Source organism: Argiope bruennichi, chromosome 2 (assembly GCF_947563725.1).
Source record: "Argiope bruennichi chromosome 2, qqArgBrue1.1, whole genome shotgun sequence".
NCBI classification, from domain to species: domain Eukaryota; kingdom Metazoa; phylum Arthropoda; class Arachnida; order Araneae; family Araneidae; genus Argiope; species Argiope bruennichi.
The window spans coordinates 13,678,197-13,699,902 of record NC_079152.1 but is presented as its reverse complement, the minus strand read 5'-3'; the positions used below and the strand labels follow the sequence as shown (position 1 = coordinate 13,699,902).

Sequence of the window (21,706 nt, the reverse complement as noted above, 5' to 3'; positions counted from 1 at the left end):
AATTTAAAATGACTACCCAAGCATGACACATCGCGTGACCACCGGTCCCTAGAGAAAGCGATTTATTCTTAACTCAGAGTCAATTCGAAACGAGGGATATTTAACTAATCATCATTTCCTGTAAGAGTCAATTGATATGATAGACCTTGACTTAATAACATTCGGAATCGTTCGTACATTTTCTTCACTTCACATCACAAAAATATTCGGAATCGTTCGTCTTTATTCTTCATTTGCTATCTAAGGCGAAAACATTCTTTTGCGTGTTCTGTTTGTGCGATTTTTGCAACATCGGAAACAATGAAATAAGCGATGTGTTCGAAAGTCATTACATCGATTCAGGAAGTGACAATTGCCATTTCACAGATTCTTCAAAACAAAATCGAACAATGGAACGAGCGACTGGGATTATATAGAAATACTCGTTTTGTGTTCGTAGCACAATTTCTTGCAGACCACCAGCGTTGTGGAGTTATGCTTAGCAGCTGCAGAAAGAAAACGATATGGGAAACAGTTATAGTTACAGTTCTCTTGGTGTTAAGTGTCCGGAACTGCAGAAGGTGATTAAATTTTTCAGCAATTTTTTTTTAAATATAATTTTTTACATCATATGGCTGAATATCAATTCTTAATTTCTTTTAAAAAAATATGACTGCTATTATCATTTTTATTCTTTGATAATTTTTAATATTATACAGCAAAAAAAATTCTGAATTTAAAAAATTTTATTGCTGCTTACATTTTTTAGCTTCACCACTTTCTATTATTATTATTTCTAATGCATTTGATTTTTGGAAAATAAATAAAACAATTTGAACGTCAGAATAAAAGGTTCGTTCCTTATTGAAAATCAAATTAATGTTGAAATTGGTTGAATTTCAAAAATATTTAACAGGTATAAATAAAATTTTTGCGACTAAAAAATTCTGCTTTTTGTGTTTCATAAAGTTTTCAATACAATTTCTTATCATTACATAGTTTTAATTAGTTCTATTCATACAATATAAATTATTTACCAGAAAGTAATTTCATTTTTAATAGATACTCTCAAAAAAAGGAAGAATTTTCTGCTATAGTTAATTTTTAACAGATAATTAGTTAATTAATATTTTTCCGAATCTATTTCGAATGAAGTAGGATTTTTTTTAAAAGAATGATTCTTCGTCGGGAACTTCATCTCCTTAAATGATCCCGACTAATTAACTAGCTTTTTTCTTAATTAATTTGTACACATTTTCTTTAAATGTTTGTGGGGTTTTCTGCTTCATTTTAATTATTTTTAAAATCAAATAACTCCTTTTTTTTTTTAGTTTCTGAGATTCTGTTTCATAAAAAAAATTCCAGAAGGGCTTCCAATTAATTTTATTCCAATAATTTAATAATTCTTCTTTCCCCCCCCCAATTAAAATCTTTTTCAAAAAATGCGACATTTATCCAACAACTGAGTTCAGAAGAAATGTATTTTAAGTTTTGTTCTTATATAAAAAGAATATTTGAAGTAGTTAGTAATCTCAATAAACGATATAATGACTAATTCGCATTGTAAATTATTTTTATTAATTACATTTCGAAATATATTAACTCTATGAAACAAGTGAGTCTGGTCTCTCCAAAACTTTCTCGCATATTCTGTAATAAAGATGTCATACCAGAGAATGCTTTGCATGGAACTGGTGTACAATATTTAAGAAATATTATCCTTTGGCGTCAATTTAACATTTTTATTGAGTCTATCTTGTCATATTTGGCGATTTCATCCATCAAGCTCTGTTCCTTTTATATTTATCGCGTTATATTATCTGTGCACCACATTTTACCTATATAGCTCTCTTCGTTTTGTAGTTATCTTGTTAAATTATATTCGAACAACCGGACAGACAGACTTTCTGAGACAATTTTGCTCAGAATTTGATAGAAATCTACACATTTTATGTAAAGACCGTACACCAAATTTCATGCTTCTGGATCTAAGCGTATTTGAGTTAGCTTTGTCACAGAATGCAGACAGACGGACGGACATTTTTGGTAAGCAAGAAGGTCTAAAACGTAGATATTCGTCGAAATCTCGAGTTCGAATTTTTTGACGATTGCTATACTTTTTTATACTATTTATACGAAAAAGTAAAAATTATAACTTTTTTTCTTTATTTATGTTCTTGTAAATCTTTTTCAAACTTTGCAATAAAAACAAGCAAAAGTGTCTTTATCTATTCTATTTTAGTTACAAGTACGAGGCAAACACTATAAACGTTAATTTTGATGCATTTACACTTTGAATTTATTCATAATTACAATTGGGTCATGTTGGTTTAGGGCCAAAGTTTCAATTATAGAATTACGAAACAGTCCATACAAGACTAGATACCAATTAAATTCAGCAGGCAAGCGTAAGTGGCGCTTATTAAATTTAAATGAGTGAATTTAATCAATGAATAAAAGATCGAACTAGCCAGGACAAATTTAATTTCCAGTGTAAGGAGGAGTTTTTAAAAAATGAATTACGGCTTCCCCAAAGTGTAAAACTAATTTAATTCTTCATTGTCAAAGGTTCTCCATGTTTAAGTGCTGTTTCTGAGTTTAAATTTTCATATTTCTCTTCAATATTTTCAATCTATAAAGTCTTAAAATTCCAAAATAAATGAAATGTCATACAATTTTGATTATTAGAAAAAAACCTCTTAATCTGTATTCGATAAAAAACTTAAACTATTTTTGTCATTAAATACTAAGCTGTCTTTCACACTGTTCCCAAAATAAAAGTGTTCTTCAAGAAAATGCTAATTTTTGAATTGTCCCCGGAGCTCTCTTACGTTTTTGGAACCATACGCAAAAATTAATTAATTATTATTAAGAATAATAATTAATTAATTTTTGCGATAATAAGAAATGCGCAAAAGTTACTTTAATTTTATCAAACAGCCTGTAATGTTAGATTTTAATTTCTACCACTTATAAAGGAGAATCAGTTTGCATGGTGGCGCTCTTTAGACCAAACCGTTTAACTTAGAATTATGAAATTTAACACAGTTATAATATGGAAGAGAAAATATACACCTTGGAGCGATTCTTTTTGAAATTTAATTATAATTTTAATTAATTAAAAATTAAGTGAGATATTCGCTCTTTTCTACTGTAACTTCAGAAAGTATAAATGCACAAAAATGATTTCTGCAACATTTTAAAATTTAAAAAATTCATTTCAGTTCAGTTTCATTTTTTTGCAATAAAATCTTTTTTTTTTCTCTCTCTCTCTCTCTCTTGGAAAATTTGGAATCATGTGAAAAAGTCATATAACGTAACATATATATATTAATCTGAGCGACCATTTGGTTCGGCAAGATAATTGATTTTTTAGGCTGTTTAATGATTTATGAAATATGTTTTTTTAAAAAAAGCATCTTGTTATTGGATACGGCTAAAAAATGTGAAAATTCAATTTAATCAGAATATTACAAATTAAAAGATGTATATATCACGAAATAAAAGTGAAATTGAAAATTCTAGTACGAAGTTAATGATTAACAAAAACTCGCGATTATTGTTTTGCTGGATGACTTTGAATTTCTATTGAATTGAAATTGATATCATTAAAAAGATAATTTTCTGCATCCTAAAATAATGATAAAGAACTTTTTTGTGCGATTTTTGTTTTGGAAGATATGAATATCATTTTCTATTGGCAAATCATATCGATTACCCATCTGGCGACGGTTAAGCCTGTTTTTGCATTCTATTAAACTTATTGTTTGAAGCCTATTTCTTCGGGGTTTTTTAATCTTCTTTCAGTTGGCCGAATGCACTTTTTGGATGGCACTATGGACCATCTTTAAAACATTTTTAATAATATTTTGCAGTTCCATTAATTAGATAAGCGAAGCATATGATTCAGTACAACTGTAAAACGGTTCAATGAAACAGTTTGAAATGAGTGTGATTTCGTCTCGTGTGTCTAAATTTGACTGTTGCCATTCTACAATTAGTAATAAAGGCGATTTCTGTAGCACCAAGTTAGCATTTTATACACATATATAGATTAGTTTCATTAGAATTATTGAGCTTGTTCAAAACAATATTTGAAGAAATAAAGCTCACATGATCACAGTAAATCAAAAGGAATGGTCTCCCCAAAACTGTCTCGCATACTGTTTAATAAAGTTTCATTCTCCACATTGGAAAAGGCCATGAATTCCATTAATGCTCAAATTTTTATTTTCAGACTACCACATAATATAGGGAACATAGTAACCACATGATATGTGTGCTGAATAATATAGGGAAAAGACGGAATATATATCTTAGCCATCACTTTTTTCATTCAAATACAAATTTGACACAAAACTACAATTTTAATTACAATCTTGATAATAATAATAATCGTAATAATAATAATATATTTTAGATCTCCTTAATTTAAGTCCTTGTGTTTTTAAGCTATCTTGTTTACATGCCTGCTAAAGAACAATCTGACAGACGATCAGCCTCTTGATAGCTTGATGTAATATCAGCACTTTCTTTTTGTATGCTTCGTAAATGAAAATGTAGTCCTCTCTTAATAATGAAGAAAGTGTGCATCATTTGGTTCTCTACTGGTCAAATATATCCAATTTAATAGAATTACAATTTGTAGTCTAGGAAATATACATCTAAGAGAAATTTTTTGAAGTTTTATTTAATCTAATATGAAACGATATTCCGGAATTTTTCCACTACAACTTTCCACTATTTCCGGAATTTTTCCACTTTCGATTATTCGAGAACATTAATGTATTAAACTGATTTTGTTTTTTCTTATGGCACTTGCCATGAACAAGCCAGCTGTTACGAAGACGGCGATTTTAAACCCGTGGGGGAGCATCGCATGTTTTTTTAGTACCACCAACTAGGGCCAAGAGTACAACTTTGCTACTCACGCATCACTCATTCGCTTGCACAACCCCATTTTATAGAAGGGCACATTCACAGACAGAACAACGGAAGAACAACCATGCTCAAACCGAGGCTCGAACCCAGGATGCCCAGATGACGGGGAAGACGCGCTACCCCTATGCCAGGACGCCTGCATTAAATTGGTTTCTTACCTTTTTAAAACCCAAAACATTTAATAAATGAAATTTAAACCCGTTTTCATTGTTTCGTCAAATATTTAACATTGTGGCTTTTTCCGTCATTGAAAACTATATGAGAAATATTCTAGTATTAATTGCATAGTATAGAAGAAAAATCAGAACATGAAATTACATTACGAGAAAAGACAACGAGCAATTTGAAATAGATTGCCCGAACACTTAATGGCACTTCTATGCCATGGAATTCGGCTACTTTAGGAAGACTACAAAATCGCAAGTTCACAACTCCTGCATCCCCCCTCGATCCTCCTAAGGCACAGGTATAAGTTTAAATGGCCAGTCCACCGATACAGAATTGGCGGAAATTGAAATTGAGCCTTAGTGACCATCTCCGGTCACGGTACAACCCCTCCCGTGAGAGGTTATTCCCATCATCTGTCTATGTACTCCCCCCCCCGGGTTGGTGAGAACCAACTACCATACCGTAAACTTCTCATCGTTAAATCTGATTTGCCCCCTGATGGGGGCAACTCAGAATACATGACAAACAATAAAATAACATTTGGCGTTCACAACAAACAATGTCAATCTCAATAAACAGAATATTTATAAAGCTTCTGTTATGACACATTGTATTGGCCATTACAATTTAATGCTTAAAAATACTTTATTGAAGATCACAATAAATATTAAATTAGGCACAAGTAATTGAATGTAGATAAAAATCAGACACTATTCTCCACTAGTCAATTGTCGTCAAAAGAGACTAGTAAAATAATAGTTACTGAAACTAATTTTATGGGATTTTTACCCGCGAATCTTTTAATATTTTATTCCGGTATTTTCATTATTATCTGATATAAGACTATCGTATGCTGAAAGAAAATTATTATCAAATGGCAATACAGTCCCTTTGTTTTTTTTTTTTTTTTTTTTTTAACAAACAATTTCACTAAACATCTCTTAAACTCTTTAAAAATAAATGAAGCGCTGTAGCCGACTAAAATCGATAAGACGATTTCAGTTAAACGAGTTTTCAAAACGCATGAATAACATAGCAACTGTAGGAAACACCACTTTTTCGAAGAGGGTGCAATAAAAAAAATATTCTTCAGCTTAATATGTATACTTATTGAGAAATATTTGCATAATTCTAAGTTTTTAACGATAGAACTAAAGTATTTATAGTTAAATATTCATATTCCTAGTTTCGAATAGCCTTCTGAATATTTAACGAATGAGCTTTTAGTCTTTCTTCCTTACTAGATGCTTCATTTACTTTAAACTCGCAGACAATTTTGTATGCCTCTGCGTTATATAACATGTGCTACCACGTTCATTTAAATAGTTCTGAATACTTGGATGATCTTTACTTATTTTTTTAAAAAAGAGTTCGTTTTAAAAGAGTTCAGTTTTGGTCATCAGTCATTTGTGTAATCATATCTTACATTTTTTTACCGATAACCCTTTAATTTTGACGAACTGCCTTTATAGCTCTCTAAGGTACTTGAAAATGTGTGCTACTTTGTACAGACGTGATGTGATTATTGCAATTATTTAGGTAGAACGAGTTTGAGAAGTCTTTGATTATAGCAGTAAATAGCTATTACATCCTTTTATACCAATTATAGAGAAAGTATAGTAATCAGCAAAAAATTCGAACTCTAGATTTTGACGAATCTCCACTTCTTGAATTCGAAAAACACATTTTCGAAAAATGTCCTTCCATCTCTGTGCGACTAAAATAACTCAAAAACTCCTTGAGATATACGGATGAAATTCGATATACGGTCTTCAAATCCAATTAACAGATTTCTGTCACATTTTGTGTCAGATCCATTCAGAGAAAGTCTGCCTCTCTCGCTGCTCTAATTATAGTTAACACAATACAAAGCTAAGAGAACTAGATGGATAATAGAAGAATAAAATTCATTAAATGGATTTAACATCTATGAAGTAGACGTTTATCAAATTGAGAGTCAAATCCTAGAAGGGATTGACCGTCTGCGAATCTGTACTTCCAGAAACATGTTGTTGCTATTTCTAATGGCACTTGCCATGGACAACCCGCTGTTACGAAGACTGCGATTTAAGCCGGTGGGGGAGCGTCTCTTGTTTTTATAGTAGCGCCAACGAGGGCCAAGAGTACTACTTTACTACTCACGCATCACTCATTCGCTCGCACAATGCCTTTTTACAGTGGGGCACATTCATACATCTCACAGATAGAACAACGAAAGAACAGCCATGCCAAAACCGGGACTCGAACCCAGGACACTCAGATTACGGGGAAGACGCGCTACCCCAATGCCAGGACGCCGGCTCAGAACCATATCAACGCGGTAATTAAAATACAAAATGAGATAAGTATAGAAATTTGGTATGTGATTTTGAAGCTACAAGTGTAGTTCTGTGCATAGTTTTTGTTTCAATCGGTATGAAAAAATTAGAATGAAATACAAATTTGCTTTTCGGATCCGATTAACCGCATGCCAAGAAGTAATCGCCAAGAAAAAAACTTTCCAGTGTTGCCACCACAGATTCAGTAAAAAGTGCTAAATACACGCCAAAAGTCAGTATTTCATAATTATTGTACGCCATTGGCATACAATACGTTCTCTGGGATAACACCTTGATTAAAGTATATACGAGAAGGTTTGGGGCGGACCATTCCTTCTGGTTATCATATTAACTAGAATGTTAGCCGCCTTTCTCAACCAGCTTCCGCTCTGGCAATATTGGTTGTATTTCATTTATATTAAATCTCTGAGACCTTTCTTACTGCTCATGATTCTTTCAAGAAAATATTTTTAGGCATCAAATTATCACAGATGTTAAAAGTTGTTTTAATAACTTTAGACGTGCTCTGTTTATATTATAAATAAACCTTCCTAATGAAGTTCAGTTCCCTTATATCCAAGTGAAATTAAAAATTCTAATCTGGATAGATTATTAAGAGATAAAGATGCAGTTTAGAGATAGATTATCCTTCCAGAAAATCTATCTTTTGTTGTTGTTTCTTATGGCACTTGCCATGGACAAGCCGGCTATTTCGAAGACAAAGATTTTAAGCCGCAGGGGGAGCGTCTCTTGTTTCTTTAGTAGTACCATCTAATATCAAGAGAACGACTTAGCTACACACACGTCACAACCCTTTTTACGGGTTGTGACGTCACAACTCTTCATTCTCAGATCGTAATTTAAACCTGAATCAGAGAACGATCACACCTGATCCAGTACCCCCAATGGTATTACTCTCGACATGTAGGACTTGGACGGTAGACTTGCCGGGGCACCCGTCCTTGGAATAGGACTATCCCTTTAATGACATGACTGGCTGATTACACTTGACTTTTAGGTATGATGGCATGAACTGTGGGGGGTCCTGATGATACGGTGGAAGGAGAGAAACTGGCTTAATTCTTCAAACAAATTTTGGACTTTGCAGGTGAGGGAGAGTGGGAGGGATGTCTTGGCCAATAGGAAAGCAGGGTAGTAGGAGAGGGTGATGCAGGAAGGTCTTCTGAGTTCGGTGAGAGATAAACTATTGTTCTTAGGTGACCAATCAGGATGCCAGGTTATTGCAGAGGGATGTCTTAACTTTTGGTGGGGCTTAGCCGATCAGAGCGTTGAGGATAATCATCTTTTTCTTTTCTTTGTTATCTGTTTTATTGGCTAGCTTGGCTGCTTCTATTAATTTGGGGAATTCTTTAAGTACTTCTTTTAGGATTTCCAGGAGGGAGGGGAATTCTTCATTAGCTGTCAAAGTAGGCTCCGAGTTCTGTTTTCGAGGTGGGGAGATGGGTTGGGGGTCTTGATTTCTTTAAATTTTTCTTGATATCTCTGCGTAGGATGGACATGAAGAACTTTGTGATTACAACAGATTTATACGCGCGTCAGCAACCAAACATGCGGGGAATCTTCGTCCGGCGGGGTTCGAACTTGGGAGGAGAACCTAAGGGACGCGAATCCAACGCTCTACTAACCAGGCTATCCCGGCCTATCTATCTCTTCATTGCACATTGCCTTTCGCAGCACTGTGACCTCCCTTTTTGATTCCACATATAAATTGCACAAACATAATCGATATTTTTTTTTTTAATTTTTAACATTGGGAGGTAATTGTGTAGTTAAATGACAGAGAAATAAAGAATCAAAATTATAGTTCACTATATTGTTAGAAATTATGAAATAATTCATTATATTGTTAGAAACTGTGCAAGTGATGTTTTTTTTTTAATATTGACAGAATTCAGATAAAAATTAAACTTGATCGGTGCTTAAAAGGGTCAATTTTTAAATTTTGAAATAAGACAAAAATCATTTTTATAAATATTTTCGAAAGTGAATGAGGAAAAGTAAGAAAAACAATTTTAAATATTAAAGAATTTTGAAATATTATCGGTGAATTACACATTTTTATTATCTAAAGAATATTTGGAGAAAATTGGCAGCTATAGCTAAATTGTCTTCCCTGCAGAGCAACAACACACACATTCTGCTTTATCATTAACACAGAATTCTTTGATTTCTGTTGGTGGGCAATTGTTTTCTTCTTTTTATTTATAAATGTTAATGATTCTTCGAATTGCCGACGTCCTGGCATAGGGGCAGTGTGTCTTCCCCGTGATCTGGGCGTTCCGGGTTCGAATCCTGGTTTGGGCATGGTTGTACTTCATATGTGTTCTATCTGTGAGGTGTGTGAATGTGCCCCCCTGTAAAAAGGGTTTGTGCAAGAGAATGTGTGTGAGTTTCGTGAGCTAGAAGTTAGACTTCTGCCCTCGGTTGCTCAAGGGTCTTTACCCTCAGAAGCTACTGCACCTCTTTTCCTTGGTAACGTGGACACGACATCATCATTCTTCAAATTATTTAATAAATTCATCCCAAGGAACGCCTTGCATATCATTGCCTTATAATAATTATAAAACGTTAATTCTTGGCATGGAATCTATCGTTTCCTGCCTGACAAGTTATTTGGCCATTCATTTCTAGCATGCGGTTCATAGTATCCAAAAATCGAAACTTATTTCACCAATTTCATACACAAGTTTGCAAACATAGTTTACAGAATACCAAATGGGAATATAATTTAAAACGCTATCTTTATTTGGTGTGATGAAATATAATTAATCAAAGTTCATTCACAACACTTAATAGATGCTATGGCGCGAACAGCTCGTCGCCAAAATTAGTTAGTAACAACTTTAAAGAATAAAGTTTATTGATCACTTTGGGACATTACAAAGAAGAAAGATTACAAGGGAAAGAAGAAAAACATGGCAGCCAAAAATGTGCGGAAAAAAATAAATATTGTAAAACCAATTATCTTGATTATTTTAGTTCCTCAATCTAAGAAGTAGGCTCCAATATGATATCAGAAATGGTCTCTCCGAAAATTTCTTGAAAACTCCCTAATAAGGAAGTTACCCCAAAATAAAAACTATGGACTTTGAATAAGGCTGTGAACACCACAAGGGTTCAGATATAAATTTTAGAATACCACCGATGAACATTTTGTGCTTCGTAGTATAGTGAAGGAAAGCAAATATGCATTTTACAAGAAACTACAATTTTAATGATAGGATCAGATACAAAAGTTCATTTATTTAGGTCATTTCCTCTCTTTTCTGTTTTTAGAGAGTTAAATTCATGAGAAAGTACAGATACACAGATGAAAGTTGTGCAAAAACTGATGCGGATTTACACTTAGATCCCATTGCTATCAAATTCATTTACTTTACTTAGTAGCGGATTGAGATGCGCGAGGATAAAACCTGGGACCTTGTGGTTCGCAGTCCATTAACATGACCACGATACAAAAGCAATTGCTCGGGTAGCATAGTTGTTAACTGGCTTATACGCTTTCACCACAACTTTCATATTTCTTATGAATGGATTTAGACCAAATTTTGAACGAAACTTCATGAATTCATTCAATTTTTGATAAATACCTACAAATGTGTTGGAAATATTACATGTCAAATTTTGCCATTCTTGTTGAATTCGTGTTTAAGTTATCATGTTGGCAAACAGAGAGACATTATTCCAAAAATGTGTTTTTCAGATTCAAGAATGTTTGAAACGTGGAGATTCGTCAAAATTTCGAGTTCGAATTTTTTAAGGATTGCAATATTTTGTCTTTATATATTTCATATACGATAAAGTAAAAAAAAAAAAAAGCCATTCTGGGTGAAACGTTTTAAGATGGTTATTGCGAAATATAGCTAATACGGCCAGAGCTGCGAATGGGTTAAATAAAACAGTATAAAGAAGGCTTCAGCTCCTTTACTTTCGAGAAATTTTAAGATACAAAAATAACACATAAGAAAAATGACCTTAGCCTCTCTTGAAATTCGCTCGTTTTGTACTTTCACCAGTCCAGCTCTATAATCCTCTAACTGGAGAGGTTGTTTATGTCCTGAACTGCATCCGGGTGGTCATTCTGCAAGATCTTTCACAAAAGGGCTGGACTCTAAACGATAATGACCAGCAATGATAATAATCATAATCCACTTCTCTTCTCTCTTAATGGAAGTGATCATTGCCAGTAAATAGCCGAGTTTGACCAGCACAGGTTCCTGGTTTGCTGTGATCAATCCCGGAAAGGATCTTTTTGTCCACTTTTTTGTTGGTTTTATTAAGCACGTTTTCGCCGGAGATATGCTGACGTTATCACCTTATTTGCGCGAGGAAAAAATAAAGAAAATTTTATTTCTGCGGGTTTTTATTTTAAGTCGTTCTGTTCGAAAGACTGTCTTGTAGAAGTTAATTGAGTTGTTTGGGTTCTATTATTGAGACAATTTCAGATTGATTAAAGTTTCTGCTGTTATCTGTTTAGGTGTTGATATTTTTTAAAATTTATTACGCTTGAGTTCCTAATAAATGTGTAAAAATAATTTAAACAGTTATATAACATTATGATTTAAGCTATTTTTGAGAATAAAACAATACTGTAAGTTAACTGAAAATGAATATAATCCAATTCGTTTTTTACTTTTGTGATACTTTTTATATTAATTTTTTAAGTATTCAACGATAAAAGGAAAAAATTGACTAATTGGAAGCTGATGGACCACAATAAAAATTAAATTTATTCAAAACTTCGTATAATGAGTTATAAAAATATCCAATTAAAAATGAGTAAAGCAAATGAAAAAGAAAATGATGATCTTTAAGCTAAAAACAGCAGTAAAAATAATTTTAGTATTTGTCAATTTTGATAAAAAATGCATGATTTATAAACATAGATGGGTTTTTTTATTAAAATCATTATAATCATTTCTAAAAATTTAAAAAAAATATTAATTTTAAATATTAGCCATTTTTACGCTAGTTCACCGGAAATGTGGACATAATTGAATTTCGGTTAAAACTATCAAGTATATGGTTGTATATAGACATATATAGATAAGAGACATTATATATATATATATATATATATAGAGAGAGAGAGAGAGAGAGTAAATGCATTCTTTTGAAAATTTCACTCTCTGTTTTTACTTTTTAATACTGATTACATATGCATATAATGATATCTCTTAATCAGATTTAAATCTTTATTAATTTCCTAATTTTTATCTTCATTTAGCCCTTATTAACTTCATTCTAAAATGATCTCTTATTTCCTGATACAATTCCCCCTTTTTTTATTTAATTAATGCTACACGAGCTCTGTAAAAATGCTTAAATACTTACTTTCACAAGCTCTAAGTGAAGGGATAAAAATATGTCAAAGTAAGCGAATTCTGTTAAATGATACCATATTCCCCTTACCTAAATCGACACGTGTAAAGAAATCCCTATTAGAATCTCACAATATATAATCATTGGGGATAAATATTTCGGTCTCTTCTGCTGTTGTATCGCTTATGAACGAACGTCAGTTCGTCCTCTCTTCTTGTACATAAATCATGCCTCCGGGGATGGAATAAAGCAAAGTTAAAAAATTAAAAGTGTCTTCTCTCTTCTCGGCCACAAATCTGCTTAAAAATGAGTGTGTTTACATCATATATATCTATATATATATCATTACTTCAATTTATATAAAACATCGTTTATTACTTCAATAACATTATAAAAAGGGATCTTCTGATCACTTCTATAACAATGTATTTAAATGTTGTTTCCTTTCAAATCAAATTCTAAATTTTGTTGAACACTTTTCATTTGATTCCTTTAGCAGAGAATATTTGACGAATGGACACAGATCATAACCTTCCCTCCAATGTTGTAGCTAAGTAAGTTATTTAATATTGGGCCAAACGATTACAAGTCGAATGCCGTTTTGATAAACACGTTGCAGAGGACCCGGAAGGGGGGTTGTCCTTCCGCCCATTTCCGGGGAAAAGCCGATAAAGGCATTAAGGGCCAGTTATTAATGGTCATTACTGGACATTTGCTCTCGGGTATTAATCGAAGGCAGCAAACGAAATTCCCGTCGAGGAGTAGCTAAATATCGCCTGATGCACCCCAGCAGTTTATCTTAAACCTCTCTGTTAAGAAGTTGCTTCCTAATAGTGATTTATGGCTGTCTCGGGAGGCACGTGTCATGTATGCTAATATCTCGGAAGATGTTTCAATTCTACACCAGAGGGAGTTTAAAGATACGAAACTAAGGCACTGGAAAGAGACTATTTTCATACCATTATAACCATTAAGGCATAATTTTACATAGTTGTACCACTGGAATATTCCTACTCAGATGTCTGTAGTCTGGAGATAATAATTATTTGTTTTCGTCTTGATATAATTTTCAATATATGGTAATTTGAAAAGTGCAAAAATTCTGATGAAAATGACTAATTCCATTTTTATTTTTATTTTGTTCCTATATATGAGATAGAAAGAGAGAAAGTATTGAAATCTTTAAAATAGTCATTCGACTTTGAGATTTTGCCGAATTTCCACGCTTCAGCCCTCCCCCTTCCCCAAGGCCGAAAAACTGGTTTTTGAAATTATGTCTGCTTGTGAACACGATAACTCAAAAACACTTTGAGCTAGATTGATGAAATTTAGTATATAGTAATAACACCAAATTTTTGGATTTCTATTAAAATTGGAAATCATTCAGATCAATTTTAATCTTTCAGCCGAAATATGCCTATCAGACTGTCCGAATACAAGCAGATTCAAAGATCAAAACATAAAAAACTAGATAAATAAAATATGTATACGTTAAGCATCTAAAACTCAAATTCTTAACAAAATTTGAACAAAATCCGACAGGGGATGACAGCATGTTGATGTGTATATTTGTATGTATGAAAACACGATTACACAAAAGAACAATAATTTATATAAATGAAATTTGATATGTGATCTTATGACTACAATTGGTGATCTGTCAAAAATTTAGATTTCTATCGGTTTGAAAAAAAAGAAGTCTAAAATACATATTCAATTTTTTAGTACTTGTACGTTAATTCAAATCACCAAAATAATTTGCAAAGATAGCACGATGGATTAAATAAAAATGCTAGATTCATTTTTGAGTTATTATCTTTATATGCATAAGAAAATATCGATTGACAGATGTTTTGAAAACTGGAAATGTGATTCGTATCTGCATTTCAGACGATAAATTTTGGAACAAAGTTTTATCCATAAAGCACTTCCGAAAAATTCTTGGAAATAAGATTATCTGCCTGTCTATCTGTGATCAACAACAACAAGAAAAAAACTCAAAAACCCATCAAACAAGAGAGGTGAAATTTGGTATATAGTCTTGGTGATAAATTTGTAGGTTTCTGCCAAAATTTGGACAAAGATCATTAAAAATAAGTACGGCTGTCCTTGTTCGTGCATATGAACACAACAGTTAATGGAAAAAAATGTTTTCGAAATTTTTCATTTAAACTGAAGATTTACATCAACTTAGGGATCAATCTGGGACCATTGGTTTGTGTATTCATTTGAACGTGAGAGCGATAATTGAAAACCGCAATGACATAGATTAAAGTATTTAGAATACAGATCCTGAAGTTAAAGTTGTTGACCTTCGTCAAATTTTTAATCCAGTCAATTTAAAGAAAAGCGTATAAAATTCATATTTTTTTTAAATTATATTATAAAGCACAAAATGTGCTATTTTGCTTTTTATCATCTGAAAATCGAGGGGAAGGCATTCACGCTTCGAAGTTCCATGACCTTCGAAGGTTTCCTGTTCGCTTCTCTACAATATCTGATCAATAGTATATGTTCAAGATGCTTAGCGGAGGATATAGGGAGATGAGAGAAGCGGAGTTACATTTTATTTTTACGGCCCCTGGGTTTACTTGGCACCTTTCAGATTACGCCAAATTTGCCAAGCTGTATTAGACATACTATTATAATGGCTGCATTCCCGGGTTTAATTGGTTATTTTCAGATATTTTAGTCTATGGGTTTACTTGGCGATTTTTCAGATTACGGCAATGATGAGTTGTCAATTGCCTATCGCTAAGTAGGCGATGGTTTCCTTCTTTCTAAATTTTATCATTGGGCCCTAAAAGTTAACAAGTACCCAAAGACATTGCTAGACTATCTAGAATCAAAGGAGGGAACATTCTAGCTTGCCATTGTCATTTCAGATGCTATTTAGCTTAACTAGATGATTTTTCCAACAAATTTCGGATGGCATAAAGCCTTTAATATGTATATGTCTTTCCGCAGTTAACGAAGATGTGATGGACGATTAAAATTTTCATCAAACCATATGGCAGCAACAGGAGAAATAAAACACAATGCAATGTTTTGCACTCATAATAGTGTAGTTTTCGCTTATTTGTCTCTAACCTTGTACCTTTCATTAGTTTTATGGAAGATACATGTGAATATCAACACGATCTAATTTTTATTAATATAATTGTTTTCTCTAAATATTACTAGTAATACTACTTATATTAATTAATTAATAATAATAATAATAAATATTACTCATAATACTAGTAAGACAAGTAAATAATATTGTTTATGCACAGAAGTATAAAAACTAAATAAAAGTAATTACTCAACATATGATGCAGCAATTAAATAATTCTTATTTTTCTATGATTTTCGTACCTTTATTAGATAATTTATGCAGTCATTGAAAATTGTTGCTGAACGTTTGTTACTTTCCCATCAACTACATATGGGGAGATGATTACTTAATGCCCGAAACGTATAAATAAGTAAGCATTAACGGAATATGTGATTTCGCAGCTAATTTTTTTTAGTTATATCAAAATAATATTAAGAAGAAACACACACAAAAAATATTTTTAATAAATTGTAATTTTTATATTTCCTGAATTTAGGTTTCAGGATTTGATATTTTCCCCTGTATATGTGTTCCAGATTAATATTACACAGACTTAGTCTGTACAATTTGCGAACTCGCACAATGCGCAAGCAAACGACTCATGTTGATTCAGGCCACACCAACAAAAACGCCTTTCTGTTATGCAGATTCAATTTAATTTGTGTAAAAAAATTAAATTCAAAGAGAATCGTTTTCATTTGTATAAACAGTTGTTATATTTAAAAATTTTTTTTTCTTCTTCACAATTGTTTTATTGTCCATAAAATTTCTTTCAGAACGAACATTTCAGAGTTCATTTCTAAAAGAATTCATGATGCCGATGAGGAAAAGGGGTCCTAAAATCTCAATTTTTTTAAAAGTGTGTGTCAATATTTAATAGCATAAGAATCCTTATTTTAAAGCAGTTTATAAATCGATTTTAAAATACTTTATCCACACTCATATTCCCCAAGAAAGAAAATTTTACAGCAACAAGTAATATGGTTTAGCAAGTATATAATGATGTATTTTTCATTTTTTAGTGAGTCCATGGTGGATTCCCTCTGCAACGCTCTACTACCTGATGGGTACGAAATATACAAGGCTCCGGACGAAAATGGTAAGAGTTTTTCCTTTACTTTTACTGTTTTTCCTAAAAATATTCAATATGGACTTTTCAGTGCATTTGGCATAGAAGTAATGAAAGCTCAAACTCAATGTTACGCAAAACAGACTGAATTCATAAAGACTTATGTTACAAAACTTGAAACTATTGTAAATATTGATAGAATAATGAGAAGATTACTGAATAAAATCTGTGATTACAAGTGTAAATTTCAGCACTTTTTTAACAAGCGACGAGGAATTGTGTTCTTTTAATATCTCATAATGATTGGTTTTTAATTTCCGATGCAATATTTTTAGAATTATTTTAAAATTCGCCTGACAAAGTGTCCCAGAATTCCACGCACAAACTTGAGGAGAGGTAGAGAATATTGCTAGAAATCAAGTTTATATACAAAAGTTAGGACCAGATTGTTAAATACCCAAAATAGGCAATTGCTTAAGGACTTATATGGTTAGAAATCATGTTCATATAGAAAAGTCAAGACCAGAGTGCTAAATGCTCAAAGTGGGTAACGACTCACAACTGTAGAGACCCCTTAACCTTCGTGAAGTTTTTCTGCAGTATTTTGTAAGTTATTTAGAATTTGAGATCTTTTTTTTTATTGCAAAAGACGTACACTCAAATTTATTCAAATTAAAATCAAATTCTCAATTTAGGACATTATTCTAGAATCATTCCTAATTAACTTCCAATTGCACATTTAATGCTATGTTATTTTATGATTCTAAAAGAATTATATATAACTTTTCGATCCAGTTATTAAACATGACTTTCACTATGTTTGAAAAGCGTTTTATTCTTTGTTTCACTGTTTTATTTAAAATTATTTTTAATTTACATTTGTACATTTTTTATTATACGCATTATTCAAAACAGCGTTTTTAGAGAGTGATCGACAATTAAGGATTTTGGTGATTTAGTTTGTCAAAATTTGTTACCTCAAAACGCTTATAAAACGAGCGGGTGTGGTTTCGTCCAAACTTTCGGACTCAACCTTTTATAAAGGTGTTATTCTAGAGAATGCCTTGCTTTCTCTTCTCATTAGGATATAATAGTTACGAAATACTACCGTTTGCTGTAAATTTGGCATTTTTATTCAATCTGTCATGTGATTCTTGGCGAGTTTTTCGAATATGAATCCCTAGCATGCGGTTAATATTGCCCAAAAACGATTTGTATTTTAGACACGTTTTTCCCAACCAACTAAAATCGAAATTTGACACAAAACTGCACTTGCAGTCACAAAAGCAGACTTACATGCTTCTGAAAATACAGACCGACAAACGGTCAACCCCTTGTTGGATTTGGCTCAAAATTTGACAGGTATAGATGTTAAATCCAAGTATCGAATTTTATTTATACAGCTTTCTTCTTCTTCTTCTTTCTTTTTGTTTTGTAATTGTGAGATAACTTATATTAGAACAGCTTTACTGACAGACTTTCCCTAAACGGAGTTTGTCCAACCATTGATGTGTTATTGTTGTTTCTTATGGCACTTGCCATGGACAATCTCGCTGTTACGAAGACAGCTATTTTAAGCCGGTGGAGGAGCGTCTGCTGTTTTTATGGTAGCGCCAACTAGGGCCAGGAGTGCGACTTTGCTACTCACACATCACTCATTCGCTTGCGCAACCCCTTTTTGACAGGAGAACACATTCACACATCTCAGAGATAGAACATCGCAAGAACAACCAGGCCCAAACCGGGACTCGAACCCACGGGAAGACGCGCTACCCCTATGCCAGGATGTCGGCACCCATGATGTGAAGATCGTATATCAAATTTCATCCCTTTGTTTCTTGAATTATCTTTGTCACAAACAGACTTTTTCCAAAAATGTGAACATTTTAGAACGTCGGGGACATCTTAAACATGAAGTTTTATCCAAATCTTGAATTCGATTTTTTTTAACAATAACAATATTTTCTCTATACTTCGTATATGAGAAATAGGGCCGGTGTCCTGGCATAGGGATTGCCCGTCCTCACTGTGATCTGGTCGTCCTGGGTTCGAGTTCCAGTTCGGGCATGGTTATTCTTTTGTGTTCTATATGTTAGGGTGTGAAAAAGCCCCCTTGTAAAAAGGGAGCTGTGCATGCGGATGTGACGCCTGAAGTAGCTAAGTCGTACTCTTGGCCCTAGTTGGCGCTACTGAAAAAACAAAAGACGCTCACTCGGCTTAAATCGCTGACAAATAACTGTCGGCGGCTTGTTACGTGCCGTAACTCAGAATAACGAAAAAATAAATCTAAATAAATGGAAAAAATGTTTGTTTTAGAAAATTTGTATGTGGAAAGGGGACCCAATATTTTCAATATCTAAGATTCCTTAGAAGATTTAATCCGGACCTGAGGAAAGATTGTTAGGAAATGCCATTCTCAAGAAATATTGTATAAAATTATAACAATGGCGCAATGCATTGCAAAGCTTTTTATTATCTTTGAAAAAAGACCAAGAATCCCTGAATGGTCTGAAAGAGTTTGCATTGATGCCCACATGATACTTACACCATATAAATTGCTGGACAATCTTAAAGGTAATGGACATTTCGCAGATATTAAGAGCAACGATAATGATTCGTGTTATCATTAACGTGCCAGAATCTACTGCTATTTTCCCGAGATTGACTTTCAAGATATCGTAGGATTTAAAAAATCAAGAGGAAACAAAACATATTATCAGAGGAAAGAATAAGACAGACAATATAAAGATTATTCAAATTTTTTTACTATCAATTTTTGTACAAACAAAGAGTATTCCTACAATTACCCGTATTATTTTAAGAATGTAATTGAAAGTAGTCTCGATATAATGTTTAATTAAATAATAGCTAGTTTCATTTTTTTATGATATCTTGTTTTACGACACTTCATTTAAATTATGCATATTATCTTTTTTTTTTTTAGTAAATCAAAAATTAATAACGTTTTTTCCATATTTCAGGACAACCCATCAAGGTTCTGATTGGATTTCAAGTGTTGGATATCGGAGAGATAGACGAAGAAAAGATGGTGATTTTATTTTATTTGAACTTATTTATATATTACTTCAATGGTTCAATATTACTCGTGCAAAATTTCAATCAGCTATTTAAATAATTTGGTAGTTGATAAATGCTATTAACCACTTTCCAGAACCATGTTCGTTTCTTTCGCTTCCCAAAAGGCAATTAATACAGATGAGAAAGAATATCCTAAAATTAATGCCATTCACTCAGAAAGTCTTCTATCACGAGAAGTGCCTAATGTAGAACTGAAACTCCGAGTAAAATTTATAGAAAGGTTATCAAATCTGAAACTATCCAAAATCAATTATCCAAAACCTTTTAAATAACAGCTAATTAATGTTATGAGTGCTGTATTTCTTAAAGTATATAAAATAAGAACTTGAAAACAGTGCGAAGTAGAAGCATGGTTTCCTTTTTTTTTAATATGTATATAGAACCGATAAATGCCAGCAACACCACACTATAACAGCATAGTAAATAATGAAATTAATTCAAGGATATATTTTGTGGGAGGAAAAAAGTCATCACATTGCGACACATTATAACGGAGGGCAAAGAATGACCCCTGCATTCAGTGCGAATCTTGCAGAAAGGAGAACAATGCAATGTTACAATACAGTATAAGGTAAAGTAATATATAATGCGTCAGTTCATTTTGCATCAGAAAACAAAAATAACAACACAGCAAAGTAGAAGATAATGTATAATGCATGTATTCAGGTGTACATCTTGAAGAAAGGGAAAATCATGATATTACAACACAGCAAGATCTTCAGGGAGTGAAAATATGATATTATAACGCATAATGCTGGTGGGCAAAGTATAATGCGTGAGTTCAATTCCTCAGGAAGGATAAAAACATGATATTAGAAGACAGCAAATTGGAGGCAACGTATAATGCTCGTATTCAATTGAAGATCTTGAAGGAGTGAATTACGTGATACTGCATGAAAATACATGATATTACAACATAAAGAAGTGAAGGGCAAAGTGTAACGTACATATTCAGTAACTTATTTTAGAAAAAGGAAAAAGACATGACATTACAACACAGCATGGCGGAAACCAAGATACACTGCATGCGTCCAATTTCGCTTTTGGAAGGAAAAGAGCATGATATTACAACAATGTAAAGAGAAAGGCGACATAAAAGCACATATTCAGGTGCATATTTTGAAGGAGGGGGAAAACGTAAATCAACATAGCATGACTCCGTGCAACGTATAATACACGTGTTCAATTCACATGAGGATATAATGCATGTATTCAGTCAAAGATCTTGATGGAGAGAAAAAACATGATATTGCATCACAGGATTCTGGAGGGCAAAGTATAATGCATGCGTTCAATTCACATCAGGAAGGAAAGGAACACGATATTACACAAAAGCTATGTGGAAGGAACGTATAATGTACGTATTCAGTCAAAGATCTTGATGGGGATAAAAGACATAATATCACAACATAGCATGCTGGAGGGCAACTTATAATGCATTTGTTCAATTCACGTCAGGGAGGAAATGAACATAATATTGCAAAACAGCCAGGGAAAGGACAACGTGTGATTCACTATTCAGTTGCATATTTTCACGAAGTGAAACTATGATATTATAATGCAAATGGTGGGCAAAATATAATGCATGAGTTCAATTCTTCAGGAAGGAAAAGAACATGATATTAAAAACAGAACAAAGTGGAGGTAAGATAAATTGCACGTATTCGGATGCATATCTTAAAGGAGGGAAAA

The 21,706-nt window shown here is 32.7% G+C and overlaps 1 protein-coding gene across 1 annotated transcript in view; it reads left to right on the top strand.

Moving 5' to 3' along the window:
- The first annotated feature begins 312 nt into the window (after positions 1 to 312).
- The window catches only part of LOC129958940 (glycine receptor subunit alphaZ1-like), a 41,237-nt gene continuing 19,843 nt past the window's right edge, over positions 313 to 21,706 (top strand). The window contains exons 1-3 of the mRNA XM_056071695.1: positions 313 to 560; positions 16,869 to 16,945; positions 19,897 to 19,964. Of these exons, the coding sequence (XP_055927670.1) occupies positions 313 to 560; positions 16,869 to 16,945; positions 19,897 to 19,964 (393 nt within the window). The remainder of the gene's footprint in view (positions 561 to 16,868; positions 16,946 to 19,896; positions 19,965 to 21,706) is intronic.